This window comes from Rhipicephalus microplus, chromosome 10, assembly GCF_043290135.1.
Source record: "Rhipicephalus microplus isolate Deutch F79 chromosome 10, USDA_Rmic, whole genome shotgun sequence".
NCBI classification, from domain to species: Eukaryota; Metazoa; Arthropoda; class Arachnida; order Ixodida; family Ixodidae; genus Rhipicephalus; species Rhipicephalus microplus.
This window is the reverse complement of record NC_134709.1, coordinates 5,688,364-5,706,200: the sequence shown is the minus strand read 5'-3', so window position 1 is coordinate 5,706,200 and position 17,837 is coordinate 5,688,364. Positions and strand designations below refer to the sequence as shown.

The 17,837-nt window shown below is 47.3% G+C and overlaps 1 protein-coding gene across 8 annotated transcripts in view; it reads right to left on the bottom strand.

The window, feature by feature from the left end:
• The window catches only part of dnc (phosphodiesterase dunce), a 626,001-nt gene that overhangs the window by 67,721 nt on the left and 540,443 nt on the right, over window positions 1–17,837 (bottom strand). The window contains exon 1 of one of the 8 annotated variants that reach the window (XM_075874920.1): window positions 4,422–4,682. The exons of the other annotated variants lie outside the window; for them this stretch is intronic. Coding sequence (XP_075731035.1) covers window positions 4,422–4,564 — 143 coding nt within the window. The 5' untranslated portion in view covers window positions 4,565–4,682. Of the gene's footprint in view, window positions 1–4,421; window positions 4,683–17,837 lie in introns of those variants that run through there. 8 annotated transcript variants of the gene reach the window in all.

The following is a 17,837-nucleotide window of genomic DNA, read 5'->3' as shown; positions in this document are numbered from 1 at the left end:
GGCTGAGCTTTCTTTGAAGAACGTAGCGGGATTCCCGTTTCAGGCTGACTCCCACAAGCCCTATTCTCGTCAGCACTACGTGGAATCAGCGAGACGGAGCCTGAAAAGAAACCGACCAGACGAAGCGCGAACACCAGAAGGCCGTTGATAACGTAATACAGGAAGTCACTGCTCCGTGATATCTCTCAGTATTTCGTTAGCTCACTGCACCGAACTCCCTAGTTCGTGCCGTTATTACTGTGACTTTTTTTACCACCTGCGTACTCACGAGAAATGTCGAAACGCCCTCCCACTAACGCTGTCTCGCACATTTCCGGTATCGATAGTTGAACCAACAACAAAACGAGTTATTGGGGAACGATCGCCTTGAGCAAAAAAAAAGAACGACCCGTGAGACCCTCACACCCGATGCGTGTTATCTTTGCCACACGAGGGTCGGTCACGCGAAACAACACAGACCGCAGCGTCGTTGTCTCGTCCTAACCACTGCTAAGCACACGCAACAAAAGCCAAAAATACCGCACGCACGCACACACACACGCACGCACGCACACACACACACACACACACACACACACACACACACACACACACACACACGCACGCACGCACGCACACAGCCCGAGAGAAGCCGACATAAAGAAGAGCAGTCTTTTGGCGTCGAGAGAAGGGAAAAGAATAGGAGCTTCCGAGACGCAGGCTGTGCGTAGCGGTGCCCCGGATGTGTCAACAGCAGCAGTTCTTGATAACACTACGCTGCGAACACTGTGGCGGCCGGCAAAGCAAAGGATGCAGGCTCTAGAACATTTGTCAGCGTGCTTTTCTTAACACTGATGTGTTTTACGCCGGATCAAGCAAGATTTGAGTGACGTATTTTCGTTACGGAAATGACGTCAAAAATAAATCAAGAAAAACAAACACAGAGTCGATAGAAGCAGACAGGAGGAAGGCCACTTTTTTGGCGAGAAGGAAAGGAAAGAGAATCGAGACGGAGGCTGTACGGATGTGGCGTCACCGAATGTGGCCACAACAGCAGATGTGGCGCTACGCTGCGGATATTGTAGCGGTAGGCAAAGCAAATAAGGCGGACTCTAGAACGTTAGAACGTTTCTTTATATCCTTTTGTAAGCGCGGGGCACTTTAGTGGGCCCGGCTGTAGCATGCTGTGATCGTATGTTGTCGCCATCGCCTGACGCAACGGCAAAACCAGACAGCAGAGCCATATGCAGCATGTGAACCACGCGCTCGCGCCAAAAAGAAGTCTTTTTCCTCTTGCTCTTCGAGCGCCTTGATGATGATGTTAGGTGAAGACATTAATGCTATGGCTAGGGAAACACGACAACAAAAACCTCGTATTAAAATTGAAACAAGAACAATAGAGAACTAGAGAGAGATAAGAAAAATACAGGCAGGAAAATTGAAATTATAAATAGAAAAAAAAACTGGAAAAGAGAACGAAAGATAGGAAAAACCAAAGAGAAAGCCGAAGAGAAAGAAGGCTGCCCAGGTCCGCACTACCTTCAGGCTTGGCACCAGTAGGGCGAAGATGGCTTAATTTTTGTTCCCCCTCAGTCGTCTTCACAGACGCCTACGCCACTGACAACAGGTCACGCTCTCCTTGTCAGACTGTCACACAGACCCACTTCTGAGTGCTTCGCAAGACTTGCGCTAGTGTGTGTATGTGCGAGAGAGCGACACTAACAAGAAAGGGGAAGAGCGAGGCGCTCGAGTCTTTGAGGGAGAGACGCCTACAAAACCTGACAGTCGAGATACCATCGCGGGATAGAGGGAAACTGTGGTGCATGATTTCATTCACTTGCTTGCTTGCTGGCGCTGAGAACCGGGACAAAGAAGAGAGTGGGACGTCGCTATGTCCCGACAGAAACGAGGGCCACCCTGGACTAGCGGCAAAAAACAGGCTTATTGGTACACAACTTAACAACGGAAAAAAAAGTTGAGGCAGTTTGAACTAGTGGTGTCAAGACTAATTAAAGTGCGGAGCTGGGCAGCCTTTCTGCTTTTTTTTCTTTTCCATTTTTTCTATTTGGTTCTATCCTCCCCAAGGCTCACGAAGGACAAGAGGAAGAAGGCTTCTCTTTGGTGAAAGCGTGCGCTCAAATGGCGACGTCATATGTGGTTTTGCCTGCGCTACGTCAAGCTACGATAACCTGAGCCCCTAAAGAGCTCCGTGCTTAAAACTGCGCGACAAGAGGACGAAGGGAGGTGACACTATAGGGCGTCGTCTCGACCATCGTGCAGTGTGAAGTCCGGTGGACGTGCGGCACAGGAACGTCTGCTCTCCTGCGGGGGAAATAAAATAGCTCTACGAGGGAGAAAAGAAGAGTGTACGAATTGCGAGATGCAGGAAGCAACGAGGCAGGGGCCCGACGCTTTCTCGAGAAGTTCGAGGGGGGTGACGGAGATATACGAGGGAGACGGATGCAGAGATAAGGAAATGAAACACGAGCAACTCTGCGGAGTGACGTCCCATGACGATGACGTCACGACGAAGGAGGAGACGAAATCGCGAATGGCTCCTGCCATATGCATCGTCTCGCCTCAGGTCAGCCTTACAGGAACGAGGGGACTACATTCGCGCGAAGGTCACTTGGTCGGGGAGCGTGTAAGGTGTTGCGAAATCGGTGCCGGCGCGCGTCGAGAGTATTTTCGGGGGTCACGTAGGCATGGCGATTTCTCGAAAGAGAAGAGATGGCACGAGAGCGGCCAAGAGGAGGAGGAATGCACTTTTATTGAAACCAGCAGTTTAGCTGGCTGAGCCTAAGCGGGGAGCCTCTTCGCCACCTTGCGGGGCTCGCTGGGAAGCCGAAAGCTGGTCGTTGTGGTGAGAGCTGCGCAGGCCGGCGTTATACCTCGAACGAGAAGGTCTCGGTGTCAATGGACGGGTATTGAGGCCCCCTTTCTCCCTTGCTTTTTATAAGGAAGTGCGTTCTCATGGTATCGTTAACATTTCCTCTCCCGATGTTGACTATAAATTGTGAAACACTGGCGTGGTGACGTCAAATCCCGGCTGCGGCGTCCGCATTTCGATGGCGGCGAAATGCCAGAGGGCCACGTACTCAAATTTAGTGACACGTCAAAGAACATCACATGGCTTAAACTTCGTGGAACCACCCACTACGGCGTTCCTCGTAATCATATCGCGATTCTGGGATGTAAAACTCCCAAGAATTATCATTAATGATAACAGTGTGATGTCTTGCCGTAACATCACACTGGCACGCGGGCAACGAAATTTGGGCGCGAATATAAAGCGGAACTTCGACCTACATTTTCTCTTCAAAACAAGAACCTACGATGTCGGAATCGACGAGTATAGAGCTCTAGCGCACAGAGTAAATAGTCAATAGAAATCCATTAGCATTTTCAGTCTAACGTTTACATCAGGCTCCTCTCAGCCTCCCCATACCTAAGCGCCGCACAACCGGTGTGCCATGCGCGACACCAATGGAGGCCTCGGCAGACGCGACGAAACGTTCTTGGTCCGCGTACGCACTCGTCACAAACACGCTGTGACGCCGAACCGCAAGCGAGGCGCGAGCGATCACCGCGGCTGACGACTATGATGGCGACTATAGTGAACTATAATGGCGAGCGTCGACCTCGTTCTTTAGCAGCGAGGCGACGATGTGACAACGCACGCTGTTATGCGCATCTCTGTCCCCACTACACATCGCCTGCATATATATGTATACATCAATCGCATGGGACTGAGTGAGCGACAGTGAGCGAGGTACAGTGAGCGAGATGCAGTTGATATGACATGTTGGGTTCAACGTCCCAAAACCATCGTATGATTATGAGAGACCCCGTAGTGGAGGGCTCCGGAAATTTCGACCACCTGGGGTTCTTTAACATGCACCCAAATCTGAGCACACGGGACTACAACATTTCCGCTCCCATCAGAATGAGTGAGATACAGTGAGTTATTGTGAATGAGTGAGTGACGGTGAGTGACAGTGAGGAGTGAGCGATTGTCTATCATGCCGTCCATGATGGACCGCGACATGACACGCCTTTACGTCAGAAGCCGACCGGCAGGTACACTAAGGTGCTTCGCCACGTCATGATCATTTAATGATGCATCACAAATTTTTGTCGACCATGTGTCGTCATGATGCCATGATAGAATGACGTCATCACGTGAAGTCATCTTTACGATGAACCGCATGACTACCGGCATGGCACACCGCCGCATGGCACACCGTGACGACTAGAAACACCGACAAGTCGAAACGCTAAGGTGCTTCGCGCCTGAAAAACAATCCCAAGGAATCCTATGTAGTACGGCATCACTCGAAGTTGTTTCCTTCTCACGCGTAAGCAGCGGTTAAATATCATAACACCAAAAAAGAGAAAAAGGGAGAGCGAGAAGAGTAGAACAAAAAAAGGATGACCAATACCTCGCCGCTTTCTTGGACCAGCGGTTGGCGTCGGGGAATGTCAGCGCAGGCATCACCGGTTCACCACGGTGCCGAACACACGAGCAAAGTTCACTCGCGCGCCACGATCGCTCCTCAATCTCTATTTGGAAACACAGTCGCATGGCTGTCGCACCGAAACTGTCAACGCACGTGTGCAACTAACACGGAATAGAATCAAAGGTTTTGCCCGTCTGACTCGCTTCTCGCGCACCACCAACTCTCTTTGCTGACAGGTGAGGTTCTAAGGGTAGCATCTTTTTTCTATGCGTTCAGAGTAGAACGTGGGCGGTTATATGAAGAACGAAAAAAAAAAAAGGGGGGGGGCTGTGTAATACGGCCATGTATGGAAACTCCGAGAGTTCTTATCAGCAACGCGGAGGTTTGGCGACTCAAAGGTGTGCGCAATATCCTCTTATATCAGTCTGACGTGGCGGCGACAGAACGACAAGTAGCGTAAAATTAGACGGAGAAGAGGAGGCGAGCGGAAGCCACCACTTTTCTTTATCAGCACTGAAAAAAAAAAAAACACCAAGCGACACGTTTGTAAGATCGAGCAGTGGGAAAAGGAAGCCGCACCACTTTGTTCTTTTTTTTTCATTTTCTTGAACTCGTTAAGAAAGGATTCAAGGCGCTACGGCTATCTATACCTGTTGACAACTTAAGGGGGCAGTCGACGAGAGAACGCTACGGAGGCGGGGCTCTCACACATTGCTGCTGTTGCGTATAAGTGGTAAAGCTTGCGAAGTCAGTTTTTCTCGCTCGCAACTTTAACGCGTTTAGAAAACTATACTCACTATACTCACACACTCACTCACTAGACTCACTGACTATACTCACAATGTTAATGGGACAAAGATTTCAATAGTACACTGTACAATCTAGTGTCATATTGGGGGTATATTTTTCTTCCATAACTAAACAGCGCTTTTGCGACCGCACACTGATCCACTACGTCATGCACGCCTTGTTTAATTTGGAAAACGCGAGCACTGAAAAGGTGTTGCTGGCTGAGAAATGAAGAAAACGAAGGCATTCCTGCAAAGTGAACGATGACTGTATTTTACCTAAAACAGCCAGCAAATGTTAGAGTCCCACAATAAAGAAAAAGCAGTAACAATTTCAGCAAGGCAAGTGAGAAAAAAATTAGGAGTGAACTTAAGCACTATTTTTTTGGCACGGTACCAAGCATGTTCATCGGTTCTGTATACCTGCCTCTGTGCTGCTGCGAAAAGTTGCCGCAGAGTGTATACTTAAAGGGACGAACGGCGCAGCTCTCCTCGGGTCAGTTTCGAGTTTCAGAAGACGACGCCGGCGGCACCCAGTAGACGTCACGAGTCGGGCAGAGCAAACACAGATATTGCACCTCGAGCTGTGACGCGCCAGCGAGTTGCGTGTCATTTTACACGACTGCCGACGCCAGAGGGCAAACAACACACGAGGCGTGTAGCGTTGACGCGTAGGCTGCACGCGAGCCTACGTGAGGCGATAACGTAAGCGCCCCCGCGACATTGGCCTGCTCGAGCACGGTGTGTCAAGAGTGTATCATCGCCTCACTTCGAGTGTGCCGATGATACATATATTGACCGACAGATCAGAGGCCGAACGCGGTTAAAGATCCTTAAAGGAAGGATCATATATATATATATATATATATATATATATATATATATATATATATATATATATATATATATATATATATATATATATATATATATATATATATATATATATATATATATATATAGGTGTAATCATCAGATAGATGGTTGCCGGCTTGGAGGGCGGGGTGCCCTGACCCCCCTCCCCTGACACTATTACGATAGCTATTAAGACATTTGATTTCTATCATATGCAAGTGTTCATTGACGGTTGACTCACGCCCGCGCCACCACTGTTATCGATATACCGTGACGTGTTTATTGATTCGTATTCCACCACAAAACTTTGCATTTATCGAATTTTGGCGTGCACCCGACTCAATGAAAAGAAAAAGTAAAAGGTGAGCATCCGGTTGGTGAAAATTGCGTTACAATAATCTATGGTTAATGCAACGACCAGCCCGTTCTGCGTAGAAACAGCCGCAGCAGAACTGAACTTTTGAAAGCAACCAACTGAAAGTATCCATTGCATAAGTGGTTAAGTAGGATTAGAGTGAGAAACGTTCTTTCCGACGGTATAATTGATACGTTTCTGCAGAGGAGGAAAAGATACAGCAATGAATGCACTTTCTTCACGTCTATGTGCCACACCCCGGTGGTGTATAGTGGTTATAGTGTTCCACTGTTGACGCGAAGGTCGCGGGATGGGATCCCAGCCACGGCGGCCACGTTAATGCTTGAAGACCGTGTACTCAAGTTAAGGTGCACGTTAAAAAAAAAAAAAAACACAGGTGGTCAAAATTTCTGGAGTTCCTCTCCACTACAGAATCTCTCATAATCATATCGTCGCCTTGGGATGTTAAACCTAAATCATTTTTAAATATTATTATTCCCGCCTATATGAATATAATTCAGCAGTTTACAGCTGCACTCGAAGCTTGGCAATCACAACTTCCTAGCGCAGACCATTATACAGTTTGTACGTCGTTGACACTTTGACGTTTAAATGCACATATATACATACATATCCTTAAAGGGGATGACCGCCGCTGTAGCTCAATTGGTAGAGCATCAAACGCGTGATTCGGAGAGCGCAGGTTCAGTGACTGCTAACAGCAAGTTATCTTTTCGTCGACTTTTTCCACATTTAGACCACAATTACTTGTAATAACATCCCCTATACTTTCCTTGGCGCCATTGTGAGATAGTTCTCATTATTATCTGTATTTACGGGTGCTATAGGTCGGCAATAAAAGGTGGAACTCACTCAGACTCACACAATAAATATATTTTGCGCCACTCGGACTCAGACTAACCAAAACATTACTCAACCGGACTCGCGGGCTGATGTGAATCCGAGTGAGTCAACACGTGAGTGAGTTTGCCGACCTATTCTGTGGGTAAATCGTACGTTTACGTGGGCGGCCGCGCCAGACCGGCTGCCATATTGGCAACGACATGTTCGTTGCCGCAACGTTGTACCGTTCGCCGCGAAGCAACGTCTTCCGCAAACGTCCATCATTTGGCTCGAACAGGTGCGCGTAGACCAACGCATCCTGTGCCCAAGCCCCACCGCTATACCGACAACATTAGAATTTGCGTGGCACACGCGCGTACACGCACGCGCACGCAAACGACAGCGGCAATAACGAAACGAGCCGATTACCCCTTCTTCGCCTTTTGACAACACGCGGGTCCCTGACCTTGAAAGATCATGTTTACTCTTTCCACTGAGTCATCGTGTTCGCAAACCCTATAGCGGAGCCGCGCTGTGAAAAATTCTCTTTTTATTTTCCTAAAAAGTATATATTGGGATTGTTGCCAGTATAATATGTGTAATGTGAATGTGAAGAACAAGAGGAGGGCGAAAAGATAACTTGCCACCGACAGGGACCGTACCTGCGACCTTCGATTAACAAGTGCGATGCTCTCTCTGCCAACTAAGCTACCGTGACGGTGCCGCCCCCCCCCCCCCCCACCAATGTTTATTTTATGGTGTACATATGTTCAGTTAAACACGAGAGTGTTAGTCAGCGCCTCGAGTAGCCACGACGGCGAGCATGGTACACTATTCTTTCTGCCTGTTGGCGTCACGCAGCACATGATCCCATTACGAGCTGGCTGCTGACCAATAGCAGCTCGCATATCACCCTAAGGCATCAAATCAAGTCAGGTAGAACGAGACCCTCATTATGAATGAAGGTACGCAGAAATTTAATCACACGTTTTTCTTTATTAGACACAGTATAAACGAGAAGTAACACACAATGACGCCTTGTCATTTGTACACACCCGTACCAATTCCCAGTTCCTAAATGGGATACTGAACGGGTAAAAAAAAAAAAAAAAACGTCGCGAACCAAGTGAGCGGTGACGTCGGTCGAGGCGCGCCCGGCGAAATGACTCGGCGGACACGATTACTTGCGCGAGTCTTGTTTCCCAAAGTCGTTTCAATGTCACGCACCCCTACCCCGCTCACCTCGGCAAAACCAAAACAAGACACACCCCCTTTGATGGTAGTCACATACGCTTCCGCACGTGGAGCCCAAATACCACTACACCCACCATTCGAACGCCGTTTTCCTCGCCGAGACTGCCGCGCAATCGCATGGCTTCCGTTAAGCCCTCTTACTCCTTGTCATGGTCTAAAGCGCGGAGTGAAGGAAGGAACGAAGAAAAAAAAAAGAGTTTGTCACGAAGGTCGGTCCAGATACAGCCAGAAGGCCAGTTAGAAAACCAACTCAACTACGTAGAAAGTTAGTAGGTTCCTTCTGTCACACCCTGTCCCTCCGGTGCTCCTTTCTCAGTAGTTTTATTTCTCAATCTGGGTCGAGGTTGAGGGTGACGTCACCGCTGACGTCACTATAGTCGCGCGGAGAAAGCAAAACAACGCCGGGAGATGAGTGGCGCGAGCAATGCGGAAGAAGAGCAGCAGCGTTGGCGAGGCGGCCGAAATAGCGGAGACGGGTTGGGGTGCGGGTGAGCCCGTTTGGCGGAGGGTGTTTCGCTGGCGCAAAGCCGCGCTGCGCACCAGAAAAAAAAAAAAGAAAAAAACTAGAGAGATGAAAGCGGATCGATGGCTATCTGCACTTCTCCCGCTCTCCTTCCACATTTTCGCAATGGACGTCGCGGCATTGCAGCCCCCCCAAAATCCCTTTTCTGCAGCGGCCACGTCCACTCCGCAGCGAACGCAAAAGGAAGCGGAGAAAGTGGACGCTTGTTGTCTTCGTGAACGTGGAGAGGGAAAAAAAATAGAACTTGCTTGTTTCGTTGCTTTCGGGAACGCGGCTACGAGATTTAGCGTGCCCGCGAGGGTGACCCGCACGATCCCAGGCCTCGTACGGCGTGGGGACGGTTATTGCTGGCACGTCCATAATAGAGCTTCCTTCCCCCCAAACTCGTGTCAGGGCGAGATCCCGAACGACCCTTTAAGGCTGCACAACCTGTGCCCCGGAAATGACGTCCTTACTCCAGACGAGTCCCTGATTACGCGATAACGCAAAACAGATCCTGCTTTGAAGATTCTCCATAGACCGAAAGACTTCACTAAAATGAGATAGGTTCGCTGAGCCCGCCATAACGCGATGCTAGCGCACAAGTAAAGCACATGTCTTGCCTTGTGGAACGGTGTTCTCGATGATACCGCTACGCCAACGGACCATGAAGTTCTTAGTGATAAACGTCAGTCACTGTTTCAATAATCACTGTATAAGGTTGTATAACTTGTAAATTACAGCATGTCTATTGTATTCACGCTTTTTTTAGGAGCGAAGCTCCTTAACTATTTCGTTACCGCTCGAAAATGGTTGCTTTTCATATGTATCGGGAAGATCGTTTTTGCCAGTTGGAAAAGTACTCCAGCACGCATTGCAGCATTCCAAACTTTGCACAACGAAATGCTCTTTCTAAAGAATGTATGTGGTAGAGCAACAAAAATATTTTGGAATGAATAAAAAAGTGAAAAGTGTAGTCTTTTCGGTCACAAGCTGGTAAAGAACGCAATAAAAACACTATATAGGCAAAAATATTCAAAACAAATAAAATTCAGAATATACGTTTTGTACATAAATGACACAGGAATAGTATAAAATATAATGAATGTTGTACAAAAATGTTTTTCTTCACATAGACAAAGAAAATTAGAACAGAGGTGCTGCTTCAGTGCTCGTGCCATGCGATGAAGCATTGCATGAATTTTTTTTTTGTGCGTGTGCGACAAGTTTACTTGTACACTTGTTCTCAGTAAATTTTTGTAGTGTTACGATAAGAGTCTCTTGGTGTTCCAATAGACGTAGATGGATGCACGTGATGTGAATAATCTCTATAAATTAGACGCCAACTGAACTTCGCTATTTCATCTAGCGTCACCTCTTTCTATGAGCCACTTTACACTGCATAGGTTGGCATTCCAATATATGCATCCAAGCACTTTTTTTTTTCATTTTCGCGCATAGCGTATTTAAAAAAAAATGGAAATGGTAGAGAACGTTACTTGAAGTATGATAAATAATGAAAACCACAGCATATCCATGGAGTGAATGATGATGAGTGGGGCGAAGCGTCCGTTATTCCGTACGTGCTTCCGGCCGTCCATGCGTCCCTCCGTTCATCGGTGCGTCCATCCGTGCGTCCATCTATTTGTGCATCCGTCCGTCTATGTGTCCATCTTCTCGCGCGTCCATTTGTGAGTACGCGCATCCATCCCTGCGTTCGTCCATGCGTCTGTCCGTCCGTCCCTGCGTTCGTCCATGCGTCAATCCGTCCGTCCGTGCGTCTGTTCGTTCGTCCGTCCATTCGTGCATCCGTTCTCTCGTGCGTCCATCCCTGCGTTCTTCCATGTGTCCGTTCATCCGTGCGTCCGTCCATCTAATCGTGCCCATGCGTCTGTCTATCCATCCGTTCGTACACCCGTCCATCCACGAGTCCGACAGACAGACAGACGGACGGACGGACGGACGGACGGACGAACGGACGCGGCCAGCGGATGATTCACGGTTCGCCGATAAAGAGTATGATTCGCGCAAGGCGGCGACGGCTCGCGCTCGAAGACGGAACCCCGATGTGCGATGCGAGCGCGCGAGAAAATAGGAATGACGTCAGACGAACAACACGTTGGTGATCGCGTGTTCATCGGCGGCGCCGTACGCTAGGGGGCAAGGTGTAGTAAAATAAAAGCCGTTTTGGCACACGCGCGCGTTCAGAAAGTCGGCGGATGGACAAGGCTGCAGAGCGGCGTGCGCGCAAGGCGGCGGCGGCTCGCGCTCGAACCCCGATGTGCGAGCGCGAGGCAGAAGCGTGCCATGAAGCTGCGCAGCGGCGCCGACAAGATCCCGGCGTACGAGAACGGGAGGCCGAAGCGGCGCAACAGCGGCGTGCGGACACAGCATCACTCCACTCTGCATCATTCACCCCGTGGATATTTTGTAATTTTTTGTTTTTTATTACATTTGCCGTGGTAGCCTCCTTAACGTCATTTAGTGACCTCTAATGCAATATGAGCGAACTAGTTAAATAATTATTCTGCGAATTCATTAATAAGTATACTTGCAAAATATATATGAGCACAGTTGGGGCGGCGGAGGGTATATATTGTGCTTCTCACGGGAAAGTCTGCTCGCAAAACAACGCCGTGTCTGTACCGAGGAGGATTAAAAAAAATGCTGGAGTGGAAATGATTGCGCAGAAGTGAAGCCGTTCTTCCGGCAAGATGGAGGCTGTGTCGGTCATCTTACTAGGGGCATGAAAAAGTATCACCGTTCAGCGATTAAAAACGAAGCGCTTCCCTCGAACGCCCAACGAGTTTATTGTGGGAACTTTTTCGGGTCACATAGTGCTCCAAGTGCGTCTTACAGTTACTAGTTTTCCTTAGTGAGCCTCTACTTGGAGGCAAAGTTCTTTGAAGATTCAGTCTCCCATACTCGTTTCTGTGTGTTATTTCGTCGGGAACAACTATATTTTAAATATAGGACTAACGTAGCATTTACATAACATATCAAAGCAACTTGATCTTTAAGTGGGCACTATCAGAAAAGAGCATGTTTCCGCCATCTTGGCAGTGGCAAAAGCTGGCTTCACTTCTGCTGGCAAGGCATTGCGGGAGCTTCCACTCGAGCAATTTTTCTTTAATCCTCCTTGGTCTGTACACGTTCATCGCTTGGCCTATGGAGGTCGCAGACATGCTCTCTGTGCACACTGTTCGAAATCACATATTTGAATAAAAAATTGTAATAAAGCTTTGTTTGACTAGCGTTCTTCGTTGAGACTGCTGCGGGATCTCAAGTAGGCTGGGATAAATTCGATATGCCCAATAGAATGACGGTAGCGCTAAGTAATGGGGCTGCGTGCCCTGAGCAGAGAATATTATTTGCGCCTAATTACCTGGCCGGTAAAGTTCGCAGACGCTAGATGTTGATATACTCTGTTTGCCACGAACAAACTGTTCGTACCGCGTAAAGCGCAGGCGTCCAATAACTGGGCAAGTATAAAAGAGCCCCCGGGTAAATGCAAAGGGCTCTCCCGCTCACCGACATTCTACATGGTTTAACGTCGTCAGCCCACCTCCCCCACACCCCTTAATGACGTTGCAGAGGTCAAGAAAATATTGTGGACGTCAGAGAACATTTGCAGGGCGCGCACAATACCCCGACTGGCACCTGGCGAGGAATATATTTCGTCCCCACTCTTGCTTTCTTGTTAGCTGCTCTGAAGGTGGTTTTGGCTGCGTACGCCAGGACTGGTTTTTCATTTCTTTTTTGTTTAATGAGGAGACACGCTACAAGTACCCACATCGCTTCATTAATCACCACCCGCAGTCCCCTCTATTTGAAAACTGCGCGCTCTGCGTGACCGAAGCTGGGGCGCACGTAGCCTGGCACTGTTCCGTTGTGGGGCGCTATAGGCTCTTATGGTATCTAGGCGGGCGTTTAGGACTGACGCAAAATCATTCTGAATGAGCAACGCCAGCATTAATTATGCGACGCGTTAAAACATTTGCGATTCCACTTCGGCGTTGATAGACACAAACATACAAATAATGGAAAAAGTCGCAAACAAAGCTTTCGCTGTCTACAGGGGTCCTTTAAGCGTCGCGCCCTTCACCCTTCACCCCCCCTCCCCCTCTCCTTAAGTGTACCCTTCCTGCAGGCTCCTCCTCGCCACTAATTTCTTAAAAGCACGTGCACAATGTTTGCAATAAACGCTGAAGCGAACCAATATTTCGCTATTGTCGGCTACACGCTACTATCTCCGCTTGTGCAATCGGGAACACACTAAGACAAGCAAAATCAGTTGGTTGCGCACGATAGTGAAGGAACAAAAGATAGACAGTTGTATGTTAGAGAAGTGCAGGAGATAATTCACATGTGATATTTCGCGTGCATGGGCCAATCGACAGTACGAACTGTAAGAAATCACGGGAACCCCTGTTCTTGCGTCACAAAGTATCGGCCAGAAAGACGAGAAACGCCAGGAAAAAATGGTGCGTTCATTTTTGTTTGTTTGTTTTAATTTTGAGAGGCTCGTGAAGGGCCCTTTATTGAGACGATAGAGATTGCCAGAAATAACAAGGCAAATCAGGTACGTTCACGCTCGTTGCGACGTAGACACAGTCCATCGATTTTCTCGCCAGAAGTTTTCAACTCAGCTGTCACGTGATTTGACTACAGTCAGAAATTGGTCGCAGGTGTGGCACTGGTCACAGCACGATATCTCGACGAAACTTATTAACCAAATCAAGACTATGTATGGCAAGTTTATCACAAAATTTTCGTCTGTATCAATGTGGAATTCTTCGTCTCTGCATATCAAGAATGGATCACTCAAAATGTAAAAAAAAAAGGCCTCGTGTTCGTACTCATTAGATTGCTAATGTTTGATGGTGTTTAGAGTAACAGCTATTGTATGTAAGTGTATGTTCTTTTTTTAGTGCTTATCTGTATATTTTGCGTAACTTCTGTTTTTGTGTGTGTGTTTATCTGTACGTTTTGTATAACTGTCTACTGAAGCGTTGTACCTTTGATGTAAAATTTTATGGGAGGTCTCACTCACAGTCTAGAAAAAACGAGACCTCCTTATGCATCTTTATTTATCATATGCAATCTGTTGCTAATGTTTTCAATAAACCGAACCGTATCAAATCAAAGCCGCCGCAGAGTTGTGCTCAAATTTCAACGATTGATATGTGGGCTTTAACGTCCCAAAACCACCATATGATTATTAGAGACGCCGTAGTGGAGGGCTCCGGAAATTTTGACCACCTGGGGTTCTTTAACGAGCACCCAAAACTGAGCACGCGGGCCTACAGCATTTTCGCCTCCATCGAAAATGCAGCCGCCGCTGCTGGGATTCCATCTCGCGACCTACCGGTCAGCAGTCGGGTATACCTTAGCCACTAGACCATCACGGCGGGGCCAAATTTCAGCGAGGAAGGAACCATGCGAACAAATTTAGTGGACATTGGAAGCTGCAAAGGGGCACACACTGCTTCGCTAGGTGAGCCTCTGGCAACCGTAATTTGGAGCGGCAACTTTGGGCGACGACACGTCGTAGCTATGTTATTATTATTATTATTATTATTATTATTATTATTATTATTATTATTATTATTATTATTATTATTATTATTATTATTGGTCCGACAAATGTTGGTGCTAAATAGCGGAAGGACAAAATATAATTAACATACAAGATGCATATAAACATATAGTTTATTTATACCAACAGTTATTAAACAATTAGCTCCAAGTTTAGCTATATCAGTGGTGTACATCCAGCCAAGTTCTACATTCTAGTGCACGTGATATGCGCGCAGGCGTTTCTGTGTGAGTGCGATTTTGAACGAGGGAAATGACCTCTGAGTTGAATTTTTGTTGCGTCAACTCTCACAAACCTCTTTCTGATATTTTCTTTTGTTTTTCTTGGTATTGCCTTTGTCATGTACTGCGCACGCTGAGAACTGCAGCGTTACCCAGTTGCCGGACGCAGATGTACGAGATACCCACGAGTCACACACAATAAGAAAGTACAGAAGCACCGGGCCGTTCGTGGGACATCGATCATGTCGCGATCGATAATTCTGATGAGGCAGCCTTGCAGTCATTCGTATCCTTTGGAGAAAAGTTACTTGGTTCCACGCAGCGGTCCTCCATTTCACCATGGGTTTTCGCCCGTCCATTTGTACGCTTTTGCACGCAAGAAGGCACTGAACTCGGGCGCAAATATTTTAAGGCAGCACTTGGGGTGCCAAGTCTGAAGAGAGTGCGGAGCTAAGCAGCCTTTATTTTGTTATTCTTCGGGTTTCTCTTTCTTTCTTCCTCTCCCATTTTTCTTCACAATATCTTCGTTGCTTTTTTTTACTTCTATTTTCTTCGCTTTTTTAGGTTCTTTATGTATTTATTACTTGCTTTTTCTTTCAGTTTTCTACATGGTTTGTGTTGCCGTGTTTCCCTAACAAAAGGATAGCAACGTCCGCCCTTATCATCATCAAGGTGCTCAAGAAGAAGGGAGCTTCGCATTGGCACGAGCACGCACTCAACATGCTATGCTATGTGTTGCTTCACCTGCGTTAAAGCAAGCGACGACATTACATATACGATCACGGCAAACGACAGTATACGAAACCCCGGCCCCATAATCTGCTCCGCACTTAACAGCCGCTGTTTCACGAAAACACATGCCACTGTTGCTATGTGCGTGCGCAAGATGGCTCGAATGCTCCATCAAACGCGATATTAAAAACCGCACCTTTTCTTCGCTCTCGTCGGCAGCTTCGTAGCGAAAATGGAAATTAAATCGAGCAGCCCCTTCAAATGATTAAGGAAGCCGGGAAAGAAGGATGGGGGTTCAACAAAGCTCCCACTCATTTTTCTTGGCTTCCACAGTTACATGCAGCGGGAGAACAAACAAAATAAGACTTTAAAATCTGTATTCATAAAAGAAAATGATTACTCTGAGTCAACAGTATCTTCCATAGATGAAAGAGATCGAGTAATTTGAGGTCACCATTCTGAACAAAGCAAGCTTTGTGCGCTGAGGTTTGCGTGAAAACAAAATGATGTAACACAATATGTTGACCGTTATTGGAATTCTAAAAACGCCTTTTGAGACATTGCATTTCTCTTCTTGTAAGCCTTTGCATTCATAAGATCGTTGAATAGCTAAACGAAAAAGCAGGTATTTCTGCTGAAGAACACGTGAAAATATAATAAATGTAATAAAGGCATAAGTGTGCGCAGGGTTCCATTTCAGGGAGAGAGAGAAAGAAATATGATCACCCCCCCCCCCCCTATCCGGCCAACGTATGCGGCGGACCCAGAACTCCTCTTATTAGGTGACAAGTACCCCCCCCCCCCTTTTTTACTTTTTTTGTGCGCACGCTTATGAAAGAAGTCTCGTTCAAAAAGAAAGGATGTGGAATTTTCGACCGAATGTGTTTGACGCTTTCCATAACAGTAGAAGGGACAGCCGACAGTAGGTTTCCTCGAATGAAAGGTGAAAAAATATATATGTATCACACGGTGCTATATCTGAGCAACGAGTATGAAGTTTAATCCTTCCGACCCAGTACTAAGTGCTCAGCCGTAATTCCTCTTCGTCACTAGCCACGTGCAGCATCAACAAAGTGTACATACTGTTACGTAAAAATGACACGAGGAGTGTCTATTTAGAATCTATAATAACACTGATGCGTATAGCATCGACTAAGATGGAGGACAGCGCGCCAACCGACAGACCATTTCCTCGTTGTCGTCTTCTGACCGCTGATATGTCAGCTACGTAGCAATATAATTCAAAATACTAGAATGCTGGGCCAGTTGGTGCAGCGTAATGCGGAAATGTCATGAGCTCACAAGGTAGAAGGAATAAAGCACGTGACAGGAAATACGCTCAAAGAAGGTTACAGCCCGCCAAAGACTCTCTCCGGTTATGAACGGTTCACACCGCTTCCTTCCTTCTATCTTGTGCGCTCATACGTTTCTACATTAGGCACATATAATAACTAACAGATGTCTAGCAGCCTGCACCTCGCTTATTCGCATAAAGAAGAATAATGACGTATATATAGTGGGTGCTTCACAGAAATTATGACTTATGGCGAAGTCGACACCCCACGGAAAGCCAAAACTTCAAACACGTTTGTCTTTGCCCAAACACGAAGCTGCGCAAATGATTCGAAATAGCTGGTAACGTAATCTTTGGTGAACTTTTTAGGTGTGTTTTTATTTTATATATCTCTTTCTGTCCTAGCGACAGAAAACATATATTTAGATTGATTGATATGTGGGGCTTAACGTCCCAAAAACACCATATGATTATGAGAGACGCCGTAGTGGAGGGCTCCGGAAATTTCGACCACCTGGGGTTCTTTAACGTGCACCCAAATCTGAGCACACGGGCTTACAACATTTCTCCCACCATGGGAAATGCAGCCGCCGCAGCTCGTATACGAACCCTCGACCTGCGGGTCAGCAGCCGAGTACCTTAGCCACTAGACCACCGCGACGGGGCAACATATATTTAGATATACAGAATGTAACAGGCATATAGAGAGAGCCGCAAGAGACACGGCGAGTTGCGGCATGGTGTGGGAACCACGAAACGTGGTGCGAACCAATGGCGAGAAAAATGCTTCCGCGAGTGAGGAAGTTCACTTCCGGTGTGGTCTACATATGTCACACCGATGACACGCCACATTCGTGGTCGCATGCCAAGCGACGTGAACTATATGTGATTCGAACGCTGTCGTTGCTGCCGATCCCGGAAATGGTGCAATACACCGGACCTACCGACGGTGGAG